The 23,793-nt window shown below is 33.5% G+C and overlaps 2 protein-coding genes across 4 annotated transcripts in view; both read left to right on the top strand.

Annotated features, from left to right (window-relative positions):
• LOC133202710 (uncharacterized) overlaps positions 1–18,750 on the top strand; it is a 50,207-nt gene extending 31,457 nt beyond the window's left edge. Inside the window, exons 7-8 of one of the 3 annotated variants that reach the window (XR_009723283.1) lie at positions 18,201–18,391; positions 18,606–18,750. The gene's annotated coding sequence lies outside the window, so the exon portion shown is untranslated. The other 2 variants (XM_061338571.1, XM_061338570.1) reach the window with 2 other exon arrangements.
• Positions 18,751–21,244: 2,494 nt separating this feature from the next.
• On the top strand, positions 21,245–22,548 carry LOC133202739 (uncharacterized). Its single transcript, XM_061338609.1, has 2 exons — positions 21,245–21,515; positions 21,705–22,548. The coding sequence occupies exons 1-2, from the start codon at positions 21,412–21,414 to the stop codon at positions 22,021–22,023; spliced, it is 423 nt and encodes a 140-aa protein (XP_061194593.1). The 5' UTR covers positions 21,245–21,411; the 3' UTR covers positions 22,024–22,548.
• Positions 22,549–23,793: the final 1,245 nt, after the last annotated feature.

The following is a 23,793-nucleotide window of genomic DNA, read 5'->3' on the forward strand; positions in this document are numbered from 1 at the left end:
TCAATCATAATAAATTGCAATCATCCTATTGTTGTGCAGGTTCCACGGTACCTCCGTGAATATGATTAGGTCAAGGAAAGGAATCTCAGTTTTATGCTAACAAAATCTTTGAAAATATTTTTTTTAAACAAAGAGGCCGTAATTAGCAAAATTATTATGCGAATAGGCTTGATAAAGTTCAGTTCCCGGAATCATGAATCAACTTAAGCTTAAGTCAAAGTTTTTAATTTAAATTATTAACTTAATTACAGTTAGTACATGTTTCTCACATCAAACAAAGGGTTTTTGCTGATACCAAATGACTTGGTACACTCCAAGCCCAAGCTTCGTGGTTGAGTAACTAAGCCTTTGTTTTTATAATTATTAAAACTATCATTATCATTCATAGGTTATAATCATGGACACATGGGCAAACTCACTAAAAACAATGAATGTTGGGCCTGAGGTGCTCAGCTGTCTATAAAATCACAGAATTAGTAAAAACTAAGTACTCTCTCTTTCTCCCTTTCTCTGAATTAATTATTAAACTACATTGGCCAAAATTAAAACAGAAATTTAAGCAAGTTTTATTTATCAAGGATAATATGCTATGTCACTGATACTAACCTACATGATAGAGCAAAAAATTAAAAAAAATTACTCACTATATTGTTTTCATCCAAAGAGGGCACAGCAAGAAATCAAAACACCATTAAATACAAATTTCTGTAGAATTCTCTGCTTTTCTTAAGCAATTTCAGGAAGAGCACCAGATAACCATAATTCGACTCTTCATCTACACCCCCCCCCCAAAAAAAAACATCACTAATGTTCAAAAGACCGCTAAATTCCTAACTAAAATCCAGTAGAAACTAAGACATGATGCCTTCATACATCGCTGAAGAGATTTGAACCTACTTAAGTCTGAAAACTATTTAATGTGAACCGCCACCTGCCTTTTTGCAAAAAGTAAATATACCTCGAGGGTGTAATTATCACATTTGGGCTACACCATTCATTACTTAATCATGATACAAAAGAAGCACACTAGAGTTGTGATGAAATTGACAGAAATACAAAGAATTTAATTTCTCGTGTAAAACATGTACTAAGTATGTTATTCAATTTTTCCCTTTCCATTCGATTTTGTCGTTCGCTTCGCTCATCACCAAATCTCATGGTACTCTGGAAATGTTTACCAACATATACGTATTATTTAAAGGGAAAATTTGAAACCAATACAGCATGACGAAGGCATCTCGGGCAAGTGCTGTGGTCCCTGGACCTAATATTCTTGATCTATTTTAAATACATCAATCATTTGCCACTCATATGAAAGATTTTCAGAAATTTGAGTATAACGTGACCGAAATTGTTCTCTAAATTGACGATTTTATTTAAAAAAAAAAGTCATTCATCCCAGTGAGAATTTTCTTTTCTTATCAGAGGTTCGATGAACCTTATGTAGCATGTTCTCAGGATAAAGCTCTGACGTCTAGTTAACTAAAGGATCACTGAAAGTTGACTGGATGTCAAAGCTCTGCATTCAGTGACCTTCAGTTGAATGAATTTTGTAGGTTCATCCTGTGGTCTTTCTTTGAACATGTTGAACAAACACTTGACCAAAGAGCTTTGTAAAATATTAATATTGACTACACATGATTTTTTTTCTTTTCCTAAATAAATCATAATTCACAACAATTTCTATTTTATTTTTCGTGTAAATTGTTTCAATTAGATTTGCAGATGAAATTAGATCTTTAAAGTTATTTCATGTATAATCTTTACAAAAAATAAAAATCTAGCAGGCCATGGGCAGTCTAAACGTTAATGCAAGCATCTCTGATAGTGCGTATTCAAACTGCCCATAATAAATGGCATTTACATTTTGTAATATTTGAAATTTAAAACATTGTGAACAATGATATAATATATATCATTCTATAGTATATGAAGGTGGGTCACAAAAGAAGGCTCAGTATTTACAGGTAATACAGCTTCGCGCACTGTTGAAACCCACCTGGATTTTCACACAAATAAAAGTCACATTGTTACAATGCAATATTTGTGATACAAAAAAAAAACATTTTAGAAATGATTGTTAATCTTATTTTATTTTTATTTCACTTATTTTATTTCAAAGTATAATTCACAGATAATATATGACAGGTCACATTTTACACTTCCCTTTGGTTTTTTTTTTTTTTATGGTTTCTTGCCTATAGCAGCTGTGCTTGTTCCCGTTCTTTTGAAAGCAGTAGTCTTTGCAGAAAAGTAGTTTTTCATTTCACTATTTCGAATAACTTTAACGGAATTGATGTTTTTCACTGAATTAAGGATATCATGTTTCATTTTACATTCCTTTTCTTCAACTCTTACATTAATTTCCTATCCTGCAATGCTAAATTCTTGAAGATTCGCTCATGACTGTAGGTGACTTTTTCCCTTGCCTAGACACCGACACGGCACAGCTCCTGTAACTTGACTGTATTTTCTGTGCATTTACATGACTTTTTAGCGCAAGATGATAACAATATTTCCATCTGTTCGATTGATTTCCATGTTAAAGAGGTTGTATCCTGTTATCAAAAGTATTGAGAATTTTTTATCAAGTATATTTCTTTTAGAATCTACACACAAAGCTTAATTAAAAATCAAAACAAGAAAATGGGAGTCAGTGCTCTTCTTTTGGTGCTACAGGGCATTTGATATGACCTTTTTGCAGTGTAATTACGCCTAACGCAAAAATCAGTTTTTCAAAGTTTTTCTTCTAATATTTTTTATCGTAATAAATTATGGAAACAAACACAGTCTTTTTCCATCTTACTAGTCATATTTAGATTTATTAAACAAAAAAGTTTCAAATTACCTCGCATGTTCAATTATTTGACCTTTGTGCACTCAAAAAATGTCTTCTGGCATTAAAAATTTAACAAGCATAAAAATGATTTGAAATTAATGACATTTTACTGAATTTAAGAAGAATGGTTAAAAGTATCTTATATATTCTGGAAATAAAATTAAAAGTGGGGGTCTGTGATGATAATTTTTAGATATAACTAAAATAGTGCTAATTTTTAGCTTAAATTGGGGTTATTTTTTCCCCTTGATTTTATTAATATATTTGCTATATTTGTCAAATATATGATAGAATTCATAGCAGTTAATTGAATAATATAATTTTGGATCAGCACAAAACAGTTCACGGCACAAAATAACTTTGTGTGCAGGTTGCATGGAAAAATAGGAATTCAAACTTAACAATACTTTAAATACTTCAAAAGGGAAAAAATGATCATTTTCTTCTAAGAAACCTTCCGTCACAAAATATTGTTCCTTACTTAATTAATGCTTTTGGTATGGAATTTAATCTTGGTATTTTAACTAAATATAGTTTAATTGGCATTGTAGAATCCAAATGTTTTGTAAAAACTAAAACATAATGCAGAATTTGAAATATAGGTCAAGACAAAAACCTGTTCAAAAGCTCAGGATCGAACCTCTTTAAAAGCTTATATTTTTCAGAGTTACCTCTGAAATCTAGCTTTATGAGAGATTCGTTTAAATGCAAAATTACAAGTTTTACACCGTAAATTTAAGAAAATCTTCTTTCAATAGTAACATTTTAATACTTTTAAAAGATAAGCAATACTTCATTATCATTTGCCATGGTTTCTATCCGCAGCGTTGTCAATTTTTGGCGCTTCATTTCAACAAAACTTAGACGAGTATGATAAATAAGCAGTGAACTTAGAAAAATAATCACCCTTAAGAAAGAAATTGAAAAAATTTCAAATAAATAGTATTGTAACGATTTTGATGTAACGATTATTTAGATGACTGACTATTTTTTGGACGAAATCTCTACAAGATCTACAACATTTTAGCAACATTTTAAATCGGCTTCATGAAAGTTTGCATTTTACAATGGAAATCAACGAAAACAAATTGCCATTTTTAGACATTCTTATTATAAAAGAGGGAAGAAAAATCATAACGGATCTCTACTATAAGAGCAGATTCCCATCAATATTTGATTTGATTTTCAACTCATGCCATCCCTCCCATACCAAACGAAACATCCTATTTAATATGACCCGGAGAATTTGTACTATTGTTATAGATGAGGAACGCAGAAATACAAGACTATCTGAACTTAGAATATTTCTGTCAAGACAAAAATATCCATCTTACTTAATTGAAGCTGCAATACAAAAGGCGAAGGAAACACCCGTCAATGAACTACGAAGAGGAGGAAAGCAACGAAAAGATCCCTTTTGTTCTTACTCACAACCCAAGAAATCACAACATATTTAAAACCGCCAAGCAATATTTCCCTATTCTTCAATAATCAGAAACACTAAGGGGCCTTATTCAACCCAAGGATATACTACATAGCAGACATCAACCACCTAATTTGAAAAAAGTTCTTACTACAGCCAAATTTACATCAAACCCTGAAAAACCGAAAGTTTCAAAGTGCGAGGATCCTCGATGCGGAACCTGTCAAGTTCTACAAACCGGCCAATCCATTATTTTTAAAAACGGAATGAAGTTCGACATAAAATCTTCAATGACTTGCAAATCTAAAAACCTTATATATTGTATGACATGCCCTAAGTGCGAGGAAAATTATATAGGACAAACCGGAACCAAATTAGCCGACCGTGTTCGCGTGCATAAGCAACAGATTAAGGACCCGACCATAAGAAACACGCCATGTAGTGAACACTTTCAATCCTGCGGCAAAGGCAATTTTTATATATTCCCTTTTTATAAAGTAAAAGAGGAAAATGAACAATTACGGTGAGCATTATTTCATAAAACTGTTTAAACCAAAACTTAACTGTTAAATTAATTTTATTTCAAATTATTTTATTATGTACATTTTACATAGAATGTCTCCATTATTGTGCATAAAAATAGGCGCTATAACTTTATCAGATGAACTGTAAATCTTTATCTCAGCGCCTCATTTAATTGTGATTATTATAACGTCACAATCACATTATGTTTAACTTTGCCTTTATAACGTCACGAGAATGACGTCATAATGTAACTTGTTTATTATTTCTAATCTACTGATGAGCCCGCATGGGCGAAAGCGCCATAGATTAAGGTTTGAGTTTTTCATTTAAATTTGGATTTTATTTTATCCCTATACCAAGGAAAAAATATTTTATATATATATATATATATATATATATATATATATATATATATATATATATATATATATATATATATATATATATATATATATATATACCAATACTTTAATTATCATGATTACTTACTTATTATCTACAAGTATTAGTATTATTATGTCATCATCCTGCGAGATGATGTAGGACTAATTTTATGTTATTGTATTTCGATGGAGCTTAGTCAGGGCCCCATCCCTGGCAGCTGCCATATAGATTCGTGTAGGGAATTCTAATGTTATAGCATAGGTCTGGGAAATAAATTTAAAAAAAATAACACTTACTATGCTATATTTAGAAAATCGTAAGATTTTTTTCTGATGGTGAGTGGTCGTATGATCCAAGTAACAACTGAAAAGATCATAAACAATCCAATAAAAATAATTGCTGAAATAAACCAAACGCTCACTTGTTTATCTCAAAGTATTACGAGTATTTGTTTGTGACGTTCTTTGATTGTATACATTGCCTCATTCAACTAGTCTTAAGATACATGTTTATCAATAATATTTTATATAAGTATAGCCCTTTTATGAGGTCAATCCATAGATGTATCGACTTCACGGAACAGCATATCGACTGAACACGAAGTGTGAAGTCAATATGCTTTTCTGTGAAGTCGATATATCTACATGTATGGATTGACCAAATCAGAGGGCATCATTTGTTATATTATTTTCTTTGGAACAAAAAGAAACAAACAAATTCATTATTAGATTTTGTTAAGTTTTGAAGACCCCTCACTATTAAAAACACATCTTGGATTTTCCCTAAGTTATTTTTAGTCACTCAAGTCATTACAAGCAAGCCAATTGGATTGATTGAATTACACAATATATATATATATATATATATATATATATATATATATATATATATATATATATATATATATATATATATATATATATATATATATATATATAAAGCACTAAAAATGACCAACGACACGAACAATAATAATTGTCAAATTTTCGGGACAACCTGTCCCTTCCTCAGGACAAAGAAAAAAGTTAAGAAGTCATAAAAACAAAGGAAATAGAGAAGCAAAAACAACTAGCACTACTACTAAACTACCAAACACTAAATATTTACAATGTTACATGTTTAATTTTGAGTTTATAGACAGTTGTGAACAAAGAAATCCGGAGCGCTATGAATTGCGTCCGGTCTATCGGGTGTACTCTGGTGAAGTGTGATTTACATAATTGAACGAATTAATTATCGCTAATTAATTACGGCCAACAGTAAATCGTACATTGTCTTATTCTCTCAAAATAGCGTAACTCTACATGATAACAAGAAATTAAAGAAAGATAATATGGAAGGACAATTTTGAAATATGAATTTGGATATATTATAAATTTGGAAATCGGAAAAAAGAAATAAACAAAAATGTGAGCTGTAAATATTTGGGTAGGTTGTTCCAGGATTACTAATACGAATTAACGGTAAAGTTTACACTATATAGAGAGAATGAACTTGTTTGTTACAATTCGGGATCGGGTCTAGTTCACGTTCATCCTGGTGAAGTCATTAAGTTTGTTAATACCATTAGGGCGGAATGACTTCAGCCTGTGCATCCAGAACTTTTCCTTGCCTTTTCTCTGCGCGTCTGTCCATCTTGGATTATGGTCAATAACCACTACTGTCATGTCCTCCCATTTGTGACCTTCAAGGTTGAAATGTTCCCCAACGGGTTCATTAAGGTTTTTGGTCCTAATGGTAGAACGGTGATTATTGACTCTCCTGCGGAGATCTCCTGTTTCACCAACATACTGTTTGGAGCAAACTTTGCAGCTGATGAGATAAATGCAGTTGTCTGTTTGACAGGACAAATTCCCTAGTATTTTGTAGCTGCGGTCTGTAACGGGGCTGTTAAAACTGTCTGTGTCAGAGCTGTACTTACAGAGAAGACATCTTCTGTCAGAGCAAGTTTTAAAGCCCCCGTTAGGTAATGGATTGTCCAATCTGGTTCTTACTACCATGTCCTTCAGGTTCCTCGGGCGCCTGTATGCAGCCAATGGGGGCTCCTTAAAGACCTCTGCCATTCGTTTATTTGAGTGGAGAATTGGTAGATTCTTTTGAAGGATACCGCTGAGGTTCTTAAGGACGGGATGGTATGTGGTTACCAGAGGGACCCTGCCGCTATTGTCTTTTTCCTTGTAGCGTAATAGGTTTTGCCTGTCATGTCCCGGCATCTCATCAATAGCAGTTTGTACGGTGCGGGCATTGTAGCCTCTCTTGCATAAGTGGGACTTAAGGAGACCGCTTTGTTCTTGATATAAGGCAGGGGATGAACAGATGCGCCGAATTCTGGTGGCTAGACCCTTAGGCACACCCTTAAATGTGTGTGGGGGATGACAGCTAGTTGGCATAAGATACAGATGGGAATCTGTGGGTTTCGTGTGGAGACTGAACTCGATTTCACCATCAGTCAGGGTAGATGTAGTATCTAGGAATATGTTTTTTCGAATTAGATACGTCTACTGTAAATTTGATAGACTGATGAAAGGTGTTGGCGAACGAAATGAATGCCTCGAGGCTCTCGCGACATTCCACCCACTTCATCTCTATATCGTCAATGAAACGCAACCAGCTAAGGGGCCTAAATGGTGCTTGAAGTAGCAATGCCCGCACCGTACAAACTGCTATTGATGAGATGGCGGGACATGACAGGCAAAACCTATTACGCTACAAGGAAAAAGACAATAGCGGCAGGGTCCCTCTGGTAACCACATACCATCCCGTCCTTAAGAACCTCAGCGGTATCCTTCAAAAGAATCTACCAATTCTCCACTCAAATAAACGAATGGCAGAGGTCTTTAAGGAGCCCCCATTGGCTGCATACAGGCGCCCGAGGAACCTGAAGGACATGGTAGTAAGAACCAGATTGGACAATCCATTACCTAACGGGGGCTTTAAAACTTGCTCTGACAGAAGATGTCTTCTCTGTAAGTACAGCTCTGACACAGACAGTTTTAACAGCCCCGTTACAGACCGCAGCTACAAAATACTAGGGAATTTGTCCTGTCAAACAGACAACTGCATTTATCTCATCAGCTGCAAAGTTTGCTCCAAACAGTATGTTGGTGAAACAGGAGATTTCCGCAGGAGAGTCAATAATCACCGTTTTACCATTAGGACCAAAAAACTCAATGAACCCGTTGGGGAACATTTCAACCTTGAAGGTCACAAATGGGAGGACATGACAGTAGTGGTTATTGACCATAATCCAAGATGGACAGACGCGCAGAGAAAAGGCAAGGAAAAGTTCTGGATGCACAGGCTGAAGTCATTCCGCCCTAATGGTATTAACAAACTTAATGACTTCACCAGGATGAACGTGAACTAGACCCGATCCCGAATTGTAACAAACAAGTTCATTCTCTCTATATAGTGTAAACTTTACCGTTAATTCGTATTAGTAATCCTGGAACAACCTACCCAAATATTTACAGCTCACATTTTTGTTTATTTCTTTTTTCCGATTTCCAAATTTATAATATATCCAAATTCATATTTCAAAATTGTCCTTCCATATTATCTTTCTTTAATTTCTTGTTATCATGTAGAGTTACGCTATTTTGAGAGAATAAGACAATGTACGATTTACTGTTGGCTGTAATTAATTAGCGATAATTAATTCGTTCAATTATGTAAATCACACTTCACCAGAGTACACCCGATAGACCGGACGCAATTCATAGCGCTCCGGATTTCTTTGTTCACAACTATCTATAAACTCAAAATTAAACATGTAACATTGTAAATATTTAGTGTTTGGTAGTTTAGTAGTAGTGCTAGTTGTTTTTGCTTCTCTATTTCCTTTGTTTTTATGACTTCTTAACTTTTTTCTTTGTCCTGAGGAAGGGACAGGTTGTCCCGAAAATTTGACAATTATTATTGTTCGTGTCGTTGGTCATTTTTAGTGCTTTATATAAATTTCCATCCGTGACCTTGTATCTACTTAGTAGATCCGACACTTAGGATATACAGTGTTGTTGGTTTTTAGTGCTTTATATATATATATATATATATATATATATATATATATATATATATATATATATATATATATATATATATATATAAAAAATACTAGATGAGTTTTATATTTTTCTAGAACGTTAATTACTTTTTCATGCAAGGCAGAAGCAAAATACGTATTGTATTTTGGTGCAAGATTTTTAACCTTTTATTATCAAATCAAGAATCAAATTTTATTTTTTAAAACAGTATACAGTTTTATTTATGGAAAAAAAGAGGTGATCAGCAAAGTGACATGTCTATTCAAATTTTTAAAAGAAAAACATCTCTTATATCACCCTTGAACGTCTGTTTTCTTCCTGTTTTTTTTTTACCCATTTGTAGAGAAAGGATAACGTAGACCTAAGTGGCTAAATCATAAAAGAAAGAAAGAGACACATTTTAATAGAATAAAAGTGAAAAATTATTATTTGTGATCATGGTACCAACAGGTGACGCGACTGTCTTTAATTTACAATACAGATGACCTTGAACTTTACAATATCATATCTATGTAAATCCACTGACAATAGTTTAACTCTGTTTGATACGAAGAAACAAAATAAGATTGAGTGAATAGAAAAATGCCATTTATTTACATTATAAATGACTATATGAAAAAACACAAAATGTCATGCATATAAACATATACTGCAGAATCAGAAAAAATGAACAATTGAAAGATATAATCAATTTTGTTTCAATAGGTATCAAAGGTGGGGTATAAAAATTCGCAAACATCACAATCCTATATATATTTTCAGCAAAATAAAAAATAAAACATGAAAAACAATTCTAAAAGTACATGTATCATACAAAACCATTCAATGATAACGATGCTGACACAGCAGTAATTACAGGTGGTGTTGGGGCCGGACGGAGAGCAATTAAAATAACAGCTAGATTTTTGTTTGCGCGGTGACTGACAAAGCTCTGTTAGGGAATGGTGAAAGTCGTGAGAACCCGCGCGCATATCTTAGCATCCGGGGGCCGAATGCCTATAACTCATATCAATTTACAGAGAGATCTTCGAAAATTGCTTTTATCTCACGGATAAGAATTTTTGGGATTTAGGAACTTAATTGCTAGCATAGGTCTGCCGTGTCAGATGTTTTACATAAATTAATTTAAGGATGTAAATTAAATATTTATGTAAATTCACTGACAATAGTTTCTCTGTTTGATACGAAGAAACAAAATAAGATTGAGTGAATAGAAAAATGCCATTTATTTACATTATAAATGACTATATGAAAAAACACACAAAAAAATGTCATGCATATAAACATATACTGCAGGATCAGAAAAATTGAACAATTGAAAGATATAATCAATTTTGTTTCAATAGGTATCAAAGGTGGGGTATAAAAATTTTCGCCACATTATTGTGTTTGAAATAAACTCAATAAGCCCATCCTTAAACTATTGTCTTATGAAAAATTGTTAATATCTATACTACACAATTTCTTCAAAGAATCTCAAGATATGCCTTTTACAAGTAAGTGATAAATGGATCTGGTTCAAGACCCCAATTCTATCAACCGGCAACGTCCATAATACATTCTGTCCACAACTAATTAAGTTCACGTCAAGTTCTGTTATACCTCATCAAAGTTTCTAACATCATTACAGCAGCCAACCGTAATAAAAAAAAACAAAATAAACATTGTATATACATAACCTTCTGAGGCGATAAGTCATAGGCCCATGTCCCCGTGACTTAATTTCAAAAAAAAAATCAATGCAGTTGTTCACAACATATCTTTCATTAGGTTTAAGTCAGAGGCCCCTGTCCCCATGACTTAAGTTTGAAAATCAAGATAGTCCATGCTTAATTTGTAAGGTTAAGTCAGAGGCCCATGTCCCGATGACCTAGGTTTGAAAATCAAAACAGTCCATGCTATATTTGTAAGGCTAAGTCAGAGGCTCTTGTCCCCATGACTAATTACATTTTTAAAATTAAGCTGAAGATGTACAGTGACACAATCCATGCCTCATGGTATTAAAGGGATATTAACTATAAATCTGGAGACATATTCATTAAGTCCAAAAGCCAGCTGATCGTAATATGATAGAATGAATGCTGACATAATTTGATTTGTAGAAGCATAATCAGAGGCCCCTGTCCCCATGATTATTCTAACTAAAGTAAATAATTTAGATTTTCAAAACAGGTATGCGTATGTATTTCTTGTATGCGTCGGAATGCCATCGTCCCATTTGTTAATCTTTTCGTCTGAAATACCCATTTCAGCCGCAGACGTTGCCGCGCCGATTCGAAAACTGTGAGTTTTATAGAGTTTAGAATTGAGACCTGTCCTCTTTAAAGACATTTGTAGAAAATTTGTAAATTTTTGTCTTTGAGTTCCATGACCATTAGGGTAAGAAAAAAGGGGACCCATGACTTGACCCCTTAGTGTAAGAAATGACGATACTGCTTGCACTGGACAGAGACCAACATTGGATTTGCTAGCCTGTAGAAACAAGATAGGGATATGTCGACCATAACTATGTTTGAAGGAATCAGGTCTAATTTCTAGGCCTTCTAGAGTGCTCGATTTGCCTCGTACTAGCTTCACGTTCTCCAGTAACAAAACATTATTTCTGCCATGTCTAGATGTGATAGTTATTTCCCCCACTCTTAAAAAGGCATGGAAGGCCAACAAATACATTGATTTTAGCATGCTGCGCTGGTAAAATGAGATACCTAAGTGATCAAGAGAGTCAACTAAATTTCTCAGAATAGACGGCGTTATAGAAAACCTTGTATCCCCGGTACCTGGTTTTAACTTTTCATACCCTTGTAGCATTTTGCAAACTACAAAAAGCTGTGTAACCTCTTCATAACCCTTTAGTTTAAATATGTATCCTAGAGCTGATAGATAACTTTTCAAGGTCGATGTCGCCAAGTTGGATTGAAAACAAAACGCTACAAAAAGCGCGACATGTTGAGATGATGGTGGTAAGATGGGGACGTTTGGATATTGGTTGTTCATAAAGGACTTATAAAATGTAAAAGCTCTATCGTATGATGACCTTGACGCCTTAGAAAGTGAACTCTGCAAAATGAAGTCTGCTAGGTTCTTTAAAGGTTGAGCATTGTTGGAGATATTGGTGTCGGTATTGGATTCATAGATGGGAACCCTTCCTTGAATACTTGTACCTGTAAGCGAGAAAGTTTATCTGCAGCAACATTAAGTATACCAGGGACATGGTATTGCCTTAAATAAAATATTAAACTGCATTGTCTTGACAACAAAGCGCCGCATTAATTTCATAATCATTGGATCAGTAGAAGTTTGTTTGTTAATAATGTACACTACTGCTATGTTATCCGAATAAAAGTTCACACAGGAATTTTGTAGGACGGGGCCCCACAAATATAAGATTAATACAATAGGTAATAGTTCCCTGATTGTAATGTGTAGCTGACGCCACTTTTCAGGCCATTCCCCATAAAACCAGTTCGTCTGAAAAGTACCCCCAAAACCAAGATCACTTGCATCTGTGTAGAGGGATAACGTTCTAGAAGTAATCCATTTATCTTCTAAAATTAAGGATCTGTCATTAAAATGGTTGATGAAAATGGACCAGGCCTCAAGATCAGCCCTTGCTTCCTTATTTAAGTACTTCTTACAGTGTGGTAATCTTAAACCTTTGGTAAGATCTATCAGCCGTCTGAGAAATGTGCGGCCAGGGAACACTACAGAACATGCAAAATTTAACAGATCAATAAGGGACTGTAATTCCCATAGTGAAGCTTTTTTCTTCCGTTTGAAACCATTTAGTGTTTCTCGCAATTTGAGAAGCTTGTCATCTGGCAAAATTTGAGAAGCTTGTCATCTGGCAATCTTAATTCCCTTTTTTCTGAATCAAATTCTAGACCTAAAAACGTAATTGTTGTTGTGAGATATATTGTTTTCTCGGATTTAATGGGAACTCCTATATCTTTGCACAGATTCTGAAATTTTTCCAGCGAATTAAAACATTGATTTGTGTTGGCTGGACCAATGAAAAGGAAATCATCTAAAACATGTACACAGGAAGTACTGTAATGATAGTCCATAACCCAGCGCAGTGATGAGCTAAATTTCTCAAAAAGATTACAAGAATAACTAAGACCCATGGGTAAAGTTTTATCAAAATAATAAAAACTTCCTATTGTAAAGCCCAGTAATTCGTAATCTGAAGGGTGAACGGGAATAATTTTAAATGCATTTTCGATATCGGTCTTTGAAAATAAAGCCTCTTTGCCATATTTTTTCAGAATGTAAACAGTGTCATCAATTGTCTGATACTTGATGGAACAGAGTTCTGGAGGTATTCCGTCATTAATTGACTGACCTTCTGGGTATGACAAATGATGGATAACCCGAAATTCGTCAAGTTGCTTCTTGGGCACTAAGCCTAGGGGCGAACTTTGAAAGTTGGTAAATGGGGGTTCTTGAAACGGACCAGCAGCTCGACCAGAAGCTAATTCTTTGTGTTATTTTTCTTGAAGAATATCTAAATGTTGCTTTGCAGATTTTAAATTGTCGCTAAGCCTACGATGTCTTTTACCTTTAAAAGGTATTTTAAACCCTTCTTTAAAACAGAAGACCAGGAACTCCCTATCAGTTATATTGTAATTTGATAACCATATCTGTAACCTTTCAGGGTAAACTGGGGGTAACAATTTCAAAATTTTTATTTTGTTGATTTAGGTGCAGACTTTTTAAATTCTGTCGGACCCTGATTACTGCTAATTCTTTGTCTTCCTTTAGCATTTGTGGTTGTTTTGGGGGAAGTGGGACAGACCTTTCTACTGTGCTCTCCCCCACAGCGCTGACAAGTATGGGAAAATTTACACTCTTTTCTGTTGCAAATCCCCTGCTCGGAATTGTTAAAGTTGAAACAGAATGACTTTGTGTAACCCCCTTTTCCTTTGTTATTTGTGAAGGGACGAAAAGTAGATTTCTGAAATGATGTTTTACACTTTGTTTGTAAACCGGCAGCTAAGGCCTCCTGATACAATTCAAGGTTAATGCGATCCCATTGAAGTTCCCCAGGAGAAATTTCTCTCCATTGTCTGAAAGTCTTATCAAAATTGAATGGCTGCTAACGCTGTGGATTGATCAGCCAGCTTTTGGACAATGGTGGCGTATTTATTAATTTTGTAACCTCGTTTACATGTTTCTCACAAAAAATGCTAACAAATATGTGAAACGCTGCCAGCCACTGTTGGATAGATTCAATTTTGCATGGGTCTTTTTCTTTGACAAAAGTCAGACCTTCATCTTTTTCTTCAATAGAGAATTTTACGCTTTTTTTTAGTTGGCTTAAGTAATGAACCGAACTCTACAAATTCATTTGCCCAAATTTTTGCTTTTGTTTTTGAGTCAATACCCAGTGACAGGGGTTTAGAAATAATGTCCGAGATATCTATTAGAGAAAAATTGTTACCATCACTTTTGGTAGCCTGGGAAACTAGCTCCGTGTACGTGCTTGGTAATTCCGATTGTGAAACCGCTGGAGATGGCTGTATGTGCTCCTCGGATTTATTTTTTATTGCCGAAAGCACTGCCTCTACAATTTTCGGAAGGGCTAACTGGATCGCATTATTAACCTGCTCGGCAAGGTCAGGTCCTGAGGCTGATGCTGTCTGCTTCCGACGTTTTGTTGTATTCGGAGACTCAGGGGAAAGCGTGCTGCCAACTGTGGTACTCTTTGTTCTTTTCCTTTTTGATGGCATATTGGTGACACATTTCTGAGGAGTGAAGACACTCATAATTCAAAACCTTCTTTGTTTACATACATAATGTTGAATCGACTTTGCATATTGAACATAAAAAGTTTAAGAATAAAAATGTCCTTGGCACTAAACTTCTTGGTCACCAAATCGAGCTTATACTGGAAAAAGTGATTCCAAGCCTTCTGATGCCATAAACAACCAAACACCCATATAATTAAGTGTGCGAAATTTTCTGTAGCAGTCAATTCACAGTGGCCAAACATAGGCTATAGTGACAGATCACAAAGAAAATAATCAAGAAATTGCCAGAGTACCATATCATATAACTTGAGCATATTACTCTGGTGAACCATACATCAGCATGTAGGGACATTTCACTTTGAAAGCTGCTAGCACATCACATTAATAGCAACTGCTCAGCTGTAACAGATCACAGCTCATTGCGACAGATCGCAAACAAAGATGCCAGCGCATCAACACGAACAGAAGCCATTTTACTGTGACAGATCACAGTGTGCATATAGTGACAGATCAGAACAAACGATGCCAGGGCATCGAGTGACTAGCAGCTATAATTAAGTGTTCTACACGTACTTATAAACAAGTTTACATTCTGTACACCATAATATTGTTTGGTGGTAAATCGATATTTAAGATTCAAGTACATGTATCTTGAATGCATAATTACATAAAAAAGAAAAACTTATCTCATAACATGACATGATGAAGGTAAACATGCCATCACGGTTGGATAGCCTTCAAGAACTGCAAGATTGCCCCACGTAGATTCCTATAGTATATCATCATTCCATGTTCTTTGTTAAAGTGAACGCCATCACAAAATATCGAAAATTTAGTGTGTTTGATACTTTTAAGTTTCCAATATTGAACATTCATTTTTCTGTACTAGCTAGCAGACCTTTCAGTTCTCTGTTGAATTTAACTACTAGTTCATTGTAAGATATTGTGTCTAAAAAACGAGTTCTAAAACGAGGCATGAGCTGACAAATTTTCACATGTGCAATATTGTAGCGTAAAGCAAACGTTTCTGCGATGCAAAAAAGGCGCAGGCTTAATTCCCTCACAAATGGTTCATCTGCAGTTACATTGTCCACATCGTTTCCTCCTATTTGTAAAATAAGTACATCTGGGCGTAGATCAGCGATTTTCCTTTCTAACATATTTATATGAGCCGAGCATGATAATTTTCCCCCACTAATTCCAAAATAATTAACCGTTGTTGCGGTTAAATTGAAGTTTGTATATTCGCAATGCTCTCCGATATATGTTTGTAATCGATTTACGTGGGAAGATCCCGCAATCAGGGTAGACATCATTGTTTTGAATTATATACTTTCACCAACAAAGCTAGTTCTGTTCCTTAGTATTAAAAAGGTTTGAAATCAGGAATCCAAGACCAACAAAGATCCACATAAATCATTTGATATGGAGTCCTATTTGCTTTATGGCACGTCTATGGACATCACAGCATAAAAAAAAAATACCTATATGAACATGCCGAGGAAAATAACCATCAATAATTAAAATTTGTACCTTTCTATCCCAATTGAATAGATATGAAGAGAATACAATTAAAATAACAGCTAGATTTTTGTTTGCGCGTTCACTGACAAAGCTCTGTGAGGGAATGGTGAAAGTCGTGAGAACCCGCGCGCATATCTTAGCATCCGGGGGCCGAATGCCCAAAAATCATATCAATTTACAGAGAGATCTTCGAGAATTGCTTTTATCTCACGGATAAGAAATTTTGGGATTCAGGAACTTAATTGCTAGCATGGGTCTGCCGTGTCAGATGTTTTACATAAATTAATTTAAGGATGTATAAATTAAATATTTTTGAATGGAACATTGAAACAATGGGGAACTGTTATTAATTATTTTAGACACAGTATTTATCATGCATACTTTGCAAGCACATAATTTTTACTTCAAAGAGAGATTGATGGCTTTAAATAATGAGAAAAACAATTAGATTTTTACTAGACTTGAATATATATTTCATTTCTTATTAATTAGAATGTAAATTGACCTTTGCTTCAATGGGGACAATCTAACTGATCATGCCCCTCTCGCCCACTTCCTCTTCAATTTCTCTATTAATCATACAACAAATATTTGAAACTTTACACATAGCTTATTGTGCATGTGCCGTCAATAAATCTGAGTGATGTGACATATCAGTACATTGTGACTCTGTCGCCCGATTGGCGCTGTAGTAATAGTGTTTGCTCTAGAGCTGCAGATGAAGGAGTTGCTCCTTAATTTCTTTGGTTCGAATCCTACTGCGGGACTGAGTCCGGTCCTTCGGATGAGACCGTATAAACCGAAGTCCCGTCTCGCAGTGGGTGCTAGCACAAAAAAAGATCCCACTCTGTTCAAAGGCCGTAAGTGCCGAGTACAAGTCTTTTGCAGCCCTCCAACGGCAAGTGGTGGCGTCTTAATATGAGTGAAAAATTCTCGGAGGGACCTTAAACAAACAAACAAAAAACATTGTGAACCCAGTTTAGATATAACTATAAGCTATGAACATAAGTACACCAGATTAGCATGGAGGGTTATCTAAGCTATATTATAAACACACATTTGCTGTGATACATGTATCACATTGCCTTGTTATTCATGTGCTACTATATATTGTTGCGCATAAATCGCTTCGGTGCATGCAATTAGAGTAATTATTGTTAACTTTTTATTTCATAAATCCCTAATTTTCCTGCAAAATGCTTTAAACAATCCTATTACTAGTACATAGAATATTTCATGATAATTGTAACTTACGCACACACCTGAGCATATTTTCCACTCTTTATCGTTATTTTTATTTACGTAAAGCTTCCAAGCAACATTCAGTTAAAAAACATGCTCCTCATATAGATTTGAAGAAAAAATCTTAATGATTAAATATTCTTATTTATCACCTGCTCTAGCTTCTTATATACATGTGTTGTAAATTTATATATTAACACTTCATTCTATTTTTATATAATAAAACAGATAAACGCTTCACTTTTTGGGATATCAGTCTTTGCTTGTGTAATTTCCGTGTTTAAACAGAACGAAACACTTTTTGTTTAAACTGTTCCTGAGGCATACATTCAACGAGAAGGATGTACTTTTTAATGATCCAGTTGTTAGTCGCCGTAAGCTTGAGTAAGGGTGATTTAAGGAGATATTTTGCTAGCATTATTTGCACAAAAGTTAAATTGTTGACTAAGATCTTTTTGTGGATTTTTCAGATTATGGACTGGTTTCTTTTGATACTGTGAAATATCTTGATACAAACCAAGGTCAGATAACCTCACCTGGATACCCCGGCAATTATCCAAACAATGTAAACTATACATGGGTAATAAGGACTGGACACAATTCTACTTACCTAACTTTTATAATACATGACATGGATCTTCCCTGTGGAGACTATTTCAAGGTAGCATTTAATTGTCTCAAAAATAGATAAAGGAATTTTATGCCAAGGACTTTGATATAATCCAAAAGATAACAAAGGGGTTAAAATCTCTCTCTCTCTCTCTCTCTCTCTCTCTCTCTCTCTCTCTCTCTCTCTCTCTCATGTATTATTGTGTCTGAGTGTGCTAATCAAAATTGCATGTTTTTCTTTGGTTTTCTGGGGGTTTATTTTGCAGATTAAGGAAGTCGACCCATGCTGCCATACTGCATTTTACAGATGTGGTATATTACAGGAAATGACCGTTTACGCAAGAGGGAAGCAAATTAGTATATATTTCATATCCGACAATAAACTGAGAGCAAGAGGCTTCAATCTTTCTTGGACAGGTACCATTCTTTACATATTACATGTGTTACATGTAGCATTGCTATTACAACCCTGTCAACATGCATGATTAATCTTGAAATATTTCAAAATGTTATTTATGCTTGAAGAGAAAGTCGATGTGGATCAGTGCCACGAAGTACTTCTTAATTGAAACAGTCATTTTGCAATGCATATGCATGATCAGATGCCTCCTTCCCCTGGTTTATGGTGGAATTTCCCTCTGATAAGAGAGATAACTTCCCAACGAAATAATTCCAATCTGTCCGGTGAATTGTTGTACCAGAGCTTAATAATAAGAACCATTTTATAGTCAATTCACTCCAGCCTGATTTATTTTGCAAATATTGACTTCTATTTTCTTTTGCCAATATTTTTGATAATTGTTTATAATTTGGCCTAAAACATTTACTGATAAGATTGAGATTTTTCTATCCCTTAATAAACAATTTTTAAAATGCTACAGTAATTTATCATGTACCAGAGGTAGAATTTTCATTATTTTACATTTTCCCCTTTAAAAATTTTTTGAAGAAAGATAACTCTTGTAGATGGAAAGATAACTCTTGTGTACGGATGCATTTTTTCAAGCACAGATAACATTGTGATATTCTGATCTGAAAAGCAACGCTTTGTTATGTTTTCTGATATGAATTTAATATGTATGACATTAAATATTATTCTCATATTTTATAATTTATATTGAAATAATAAATTATTGATCTTTCTATTCATTGTCTCAAATTTTCTTCATACCATGATAAGATTTAATATTCATATCTGAAAAGTAAGCAACGCTTCATACTTCAAACGATGTGGAGAGGGCTTATATATGCTATGCCTGCTGCCCAATCCATTTATGTTTCAGCACATAATAAAATATGTTCAAATCAAATCATACTTCAAACTATTTTCAATTTGAATCTAATATTATTGTTGTTGATGAAAATCAATGTTGGGAATTTTTTTTTTAAAAAGAATGGTGAAATTTAGAGCAGAGGGTTATTTCACCTTAAGACATTTAGGCTATATGACAACAAATGAACAGACCTTGGCAAAGAAATCAGTTTCCCTTTCTATTGCAGACAGCAAATGTTGGTAGCTAGTTGGTCTATGAAATTTTTTTTTACCTTATGTTGGATGCTAAACGTTAATATGACATTTATGAACATTAACTTTGGCATATTTTCGCATGCATGTGTACTTTCGATCATTTAATCATAATCGTCACTGTTAATTTCTAGAAAGTACAAAACTAACAACAAAAGAAAGCCCTAATATTACGAAGATCCAGGCACCTGCAAGCAAACCCATCATCCAAAAATCAACAACATTAGACATAACTTTCAAATATGATGCTACAAACGTAACATTTCTAGAATTTCAAAGTTCTTCAGGTAGGCAAAAACATGTACCATTTAAGGTACTCCCACCCTCACAATTTTATGGGTTCAAAGTAGAAGAAAGGCAATTATTTTCACTGTATATAATTTAAATTAATTAATTATCGCAAAATATGTATAGGTTACCATATTTTTAAGATGTCAGATATATATATACAAAAGTATATGCTAGCATTAAAACATCATACATTTTTAGTCAACAGTATTGTTAAAATTATGTAAAACTTGTTCAAATACATAATTCTGATACTGAAAGTTCCAATATTATTGTTACTTTATAAATATGTTTGAATTGTGAATATCAGAAAAAAAACAATTTTACATTAGAAGTACAATAAAGAAAATGCTTAGATGAAGAAACATGAGAAGGAGTTATTGCCTTTGCACCGCATTTTAAAGGATTAAGTAATTGATTAAATAAAGAAAATGTTCAATTTTGAATTCTTTTTCTAAACAATATTTTTCATTACACCTATTGAAAAGCATTCATCAAAAAGACATAATTCTTTTGGGTATGAATTTAATTTAATAGCAGTTTTTGCAAAAACCTATACCATAACAGGAGGGTGGAAATACCTTACGATAGATTCCTACTCGAATGACGTCATCATTAGAACATGTAGTAATTTTTACAATGAATCGAAAATTTATAATGATCATAATCATAGAGTAATAGAAGTATTTTAGTTCTTGTTGTAATAACCAGTTCACATTAGTAGCATGTATAAAAGGGGCTTTATTCAACTACATTTACAAAACAAAATGTTGTTTTTATACATACATCGTAGAATATACATGTAATGAGATTCTGTTTAGAAAAGTAACCAGGGAAGACATGCATTTCATGGACCTTTTAACTACCTAAGATGTTATTCTAATTATTCCAAGAAAGAAAACATTGCATTAACCGAAATGTCGAGTAGGGATCTACCTTAAGTTTGAAACTGATTAAGTTTTTACATGAATTATTTTTATAATAGAAATTAAACCACGTGCAATTTTTACTTTCTTAAATTGAAATTTCAAAAGAAAAATGTTCATATGAATTCATGTTTTTATCCAATATTTCCTACTAATACCCCTCCAATTACTCTTAAAGGCATAGGTAAGAATTTACTCTTTATAAAATTATGATAATTGTTCATCGCATTTTCTTAACTATATGTTTATATTTCAATAACATGAGACGGAAAGAAATACAATGCATGAGCTTTCAAACTCAATTAAATTAAAGAAAATAACAATTAATTCTATATGACATTTCATGAATTTTTAGGTTACATGATTATTGGAATATGCGTTTTTGAAGCCCTGTTGATTATTATTGGAGTGATTATTGTGAAGCGATTTCGATCACGGTAAAATCATTCTTAACTACTTAATTGTGTTTCATTTTGATAAAATTGACTATTGCATACTTACTAACAAATAAAACATTTATTTTTCATCATGTTAAAGAAATTTCATTAGTTTTGCAAATGTATTCAGCTTTCTAAAATATTTTAGGATATTCCTAATGTTTTAAAACTCCTTTGTCTCAAATGCAGTGCATCAAAAGATCGGATTCCTCGAAAAAGACTGGCTGATACTGATGGGTTAGTTACCCCCTCGACAGACAAAGGAGCTGAAATTGCTTACGAATTGATGCCTCTGGAATGTGTCTTGCCAAGTAACGTCAACGAAAATGTCAAAGATGTGTACGCAGAATGTCCTGATAATGTTTATGACAGTACATTGATCCGTAGACCTTATGTCTTCCAACAAAATAATATTTACCAGACTAATGAAGGCAACTACAACGCAAGTTTTTCAAAACGAGATCGTGACATTAACAACGATTCAAATCTATATCAATCCTGTGATTAAACAACATCCCATAAAAAAGAAAGAAATACAAAATAATGAACAAAACATATTCATGCTTTGTATAGATGTAACGAAACAAGGTTATGAGTTATCATAGTGTTTTAACGAAGATTGTGGAGAATTATAAGTACCAAGCGAGAAAAACAGCATGAAATTTCCATGTTCATGTTTTGTTCTTTCGAGATTTTGGGAGGATAACGGATTAAATGCAGTCGCCTATGTACAAACTGTACTTGCATTTTAAAGTCATGTCTTATATATATGGTTTGATGCTATTGATGTTTGAAAAGTTTAGAGATTTTTAATTTTCCTAATGTTCTTCAGAGGTTTTCAGAATCCATACTTGATTTACACCACTTCTTGAACATGTTGTAGCACAATACGTCTGAAGTTTGTCCTTCACACCAGTTAATATTTTGGTGAGGAGTAAGGATGGGGGCTTGGTTATAAGAATAGTATAATCCTTAACTTAAGAAATGAATTTGATTTTGAGAATTCATGAGGACATGAACTACGACGCTTTACGCAGGCATATTTTAAGAAGCGCGTTATATGCAGGTGTGAAGCGTTGTAGTTCATGTACCTCATGAATTCTCAAAAATTAAATTCATGTCTTATATTTATATCATTTTTCTGATAACTTGCCAAATATTTTTGTCATTCAACAATCATTTTTTTTTTTTAAAAGATTGCACTATTTTTTTTTTACTTCAATTACCTCACAATGGAAATACCCATACTCATCCCACGGTAGTTCATGAGAACGTGAACTTTTTCTACTTTGCAAACAATCTTAAGGAAAAATATTTGGAAATGTAAATATAAAATCTTAAATACCTGGCGTAAGTCCAATTACAAAAGCAATCAAGAAAGAAATAGTTTAAATGAATGAAGAAAAGATAAACAAGATGAAAATAGAATAACACTAAATTACTTCAAGATATTTTAATACGTCCGTGATATTGATATTGATATTCAATGATACTGAAATAAAGTCAAGATGAATGAAAAGGTATTGAAGTCTAAATAGTAGTCATTATGATCTTCATTTTACAGATTACATTTACAAACGATTACAACTACAACACAAACGTTGTTGTCCAAAAAAAAAATACTACTAATAATGATAATTCTCACTTTCTTGTTCAATACAAAAGTTGATAAATAGAAAACGTTATCATTTATGTCAGTTTTGAATAATTTTGATATTCCAAACAACCAAAATGAATTTGAATTACCATATCTATATTGGATTCCGAAACTTCATAAAAATCCTTACAAAGATACATAGCGGGTTCCAGTAAATGTTCAACCAAGCCTCTTTCTTTACTCCTCACTAAGATATTAACAGTAGTGAAGGAGAAACTTCAAGAGTACTGTGCAACAATATATTCGAGAAGTGGTGTAAATCAGATGTGGATACTTAAAAATTCCAAGGAACTTTTGGAAAATTTGAAATCACAAGAATTTACCAGAATCAACAGCTTAAAAATTAACGACTTTTCAACTTTATACACAACCATTCCCCACGATTTATTAAAGTCCAGGCTTTTTGATATCATTGACAGCTGCTTTTTCAATAAAAATGGAACTCGTAAATTTACTTACCTTGTCATTGGTCATTTGCAAAATAATTTGTTAAAAAACATTCTGATTGTACACACAAGGACTCTGAAGTTGACATTAAAAAGATGCTTGTTATTAGCAGACCTTTTTTTTTGTATTCATATGAAGCAGAATTTGTCCAAACTCTTTTACGTGAAAAGAAGA

Source organism: Saccostrea echinata, unplaced genomic scaffold (assembly GCF_033153115.1).
Source record: "Saccostrea echinata isolate AGI-Se365-2 ecotype Australia unplaced genomic scaffold, CSIRO_AGI_Sech_v1 ptg000047l, whole genome shotgun sequence".
In the NCBI taxonomy this organism is placed as follows: Eukaryota; Metazoa; Mollusca; class Bivalvia; order Ostreida; family Ostreidae; genus Saccostrea; species Saccostrea echinata.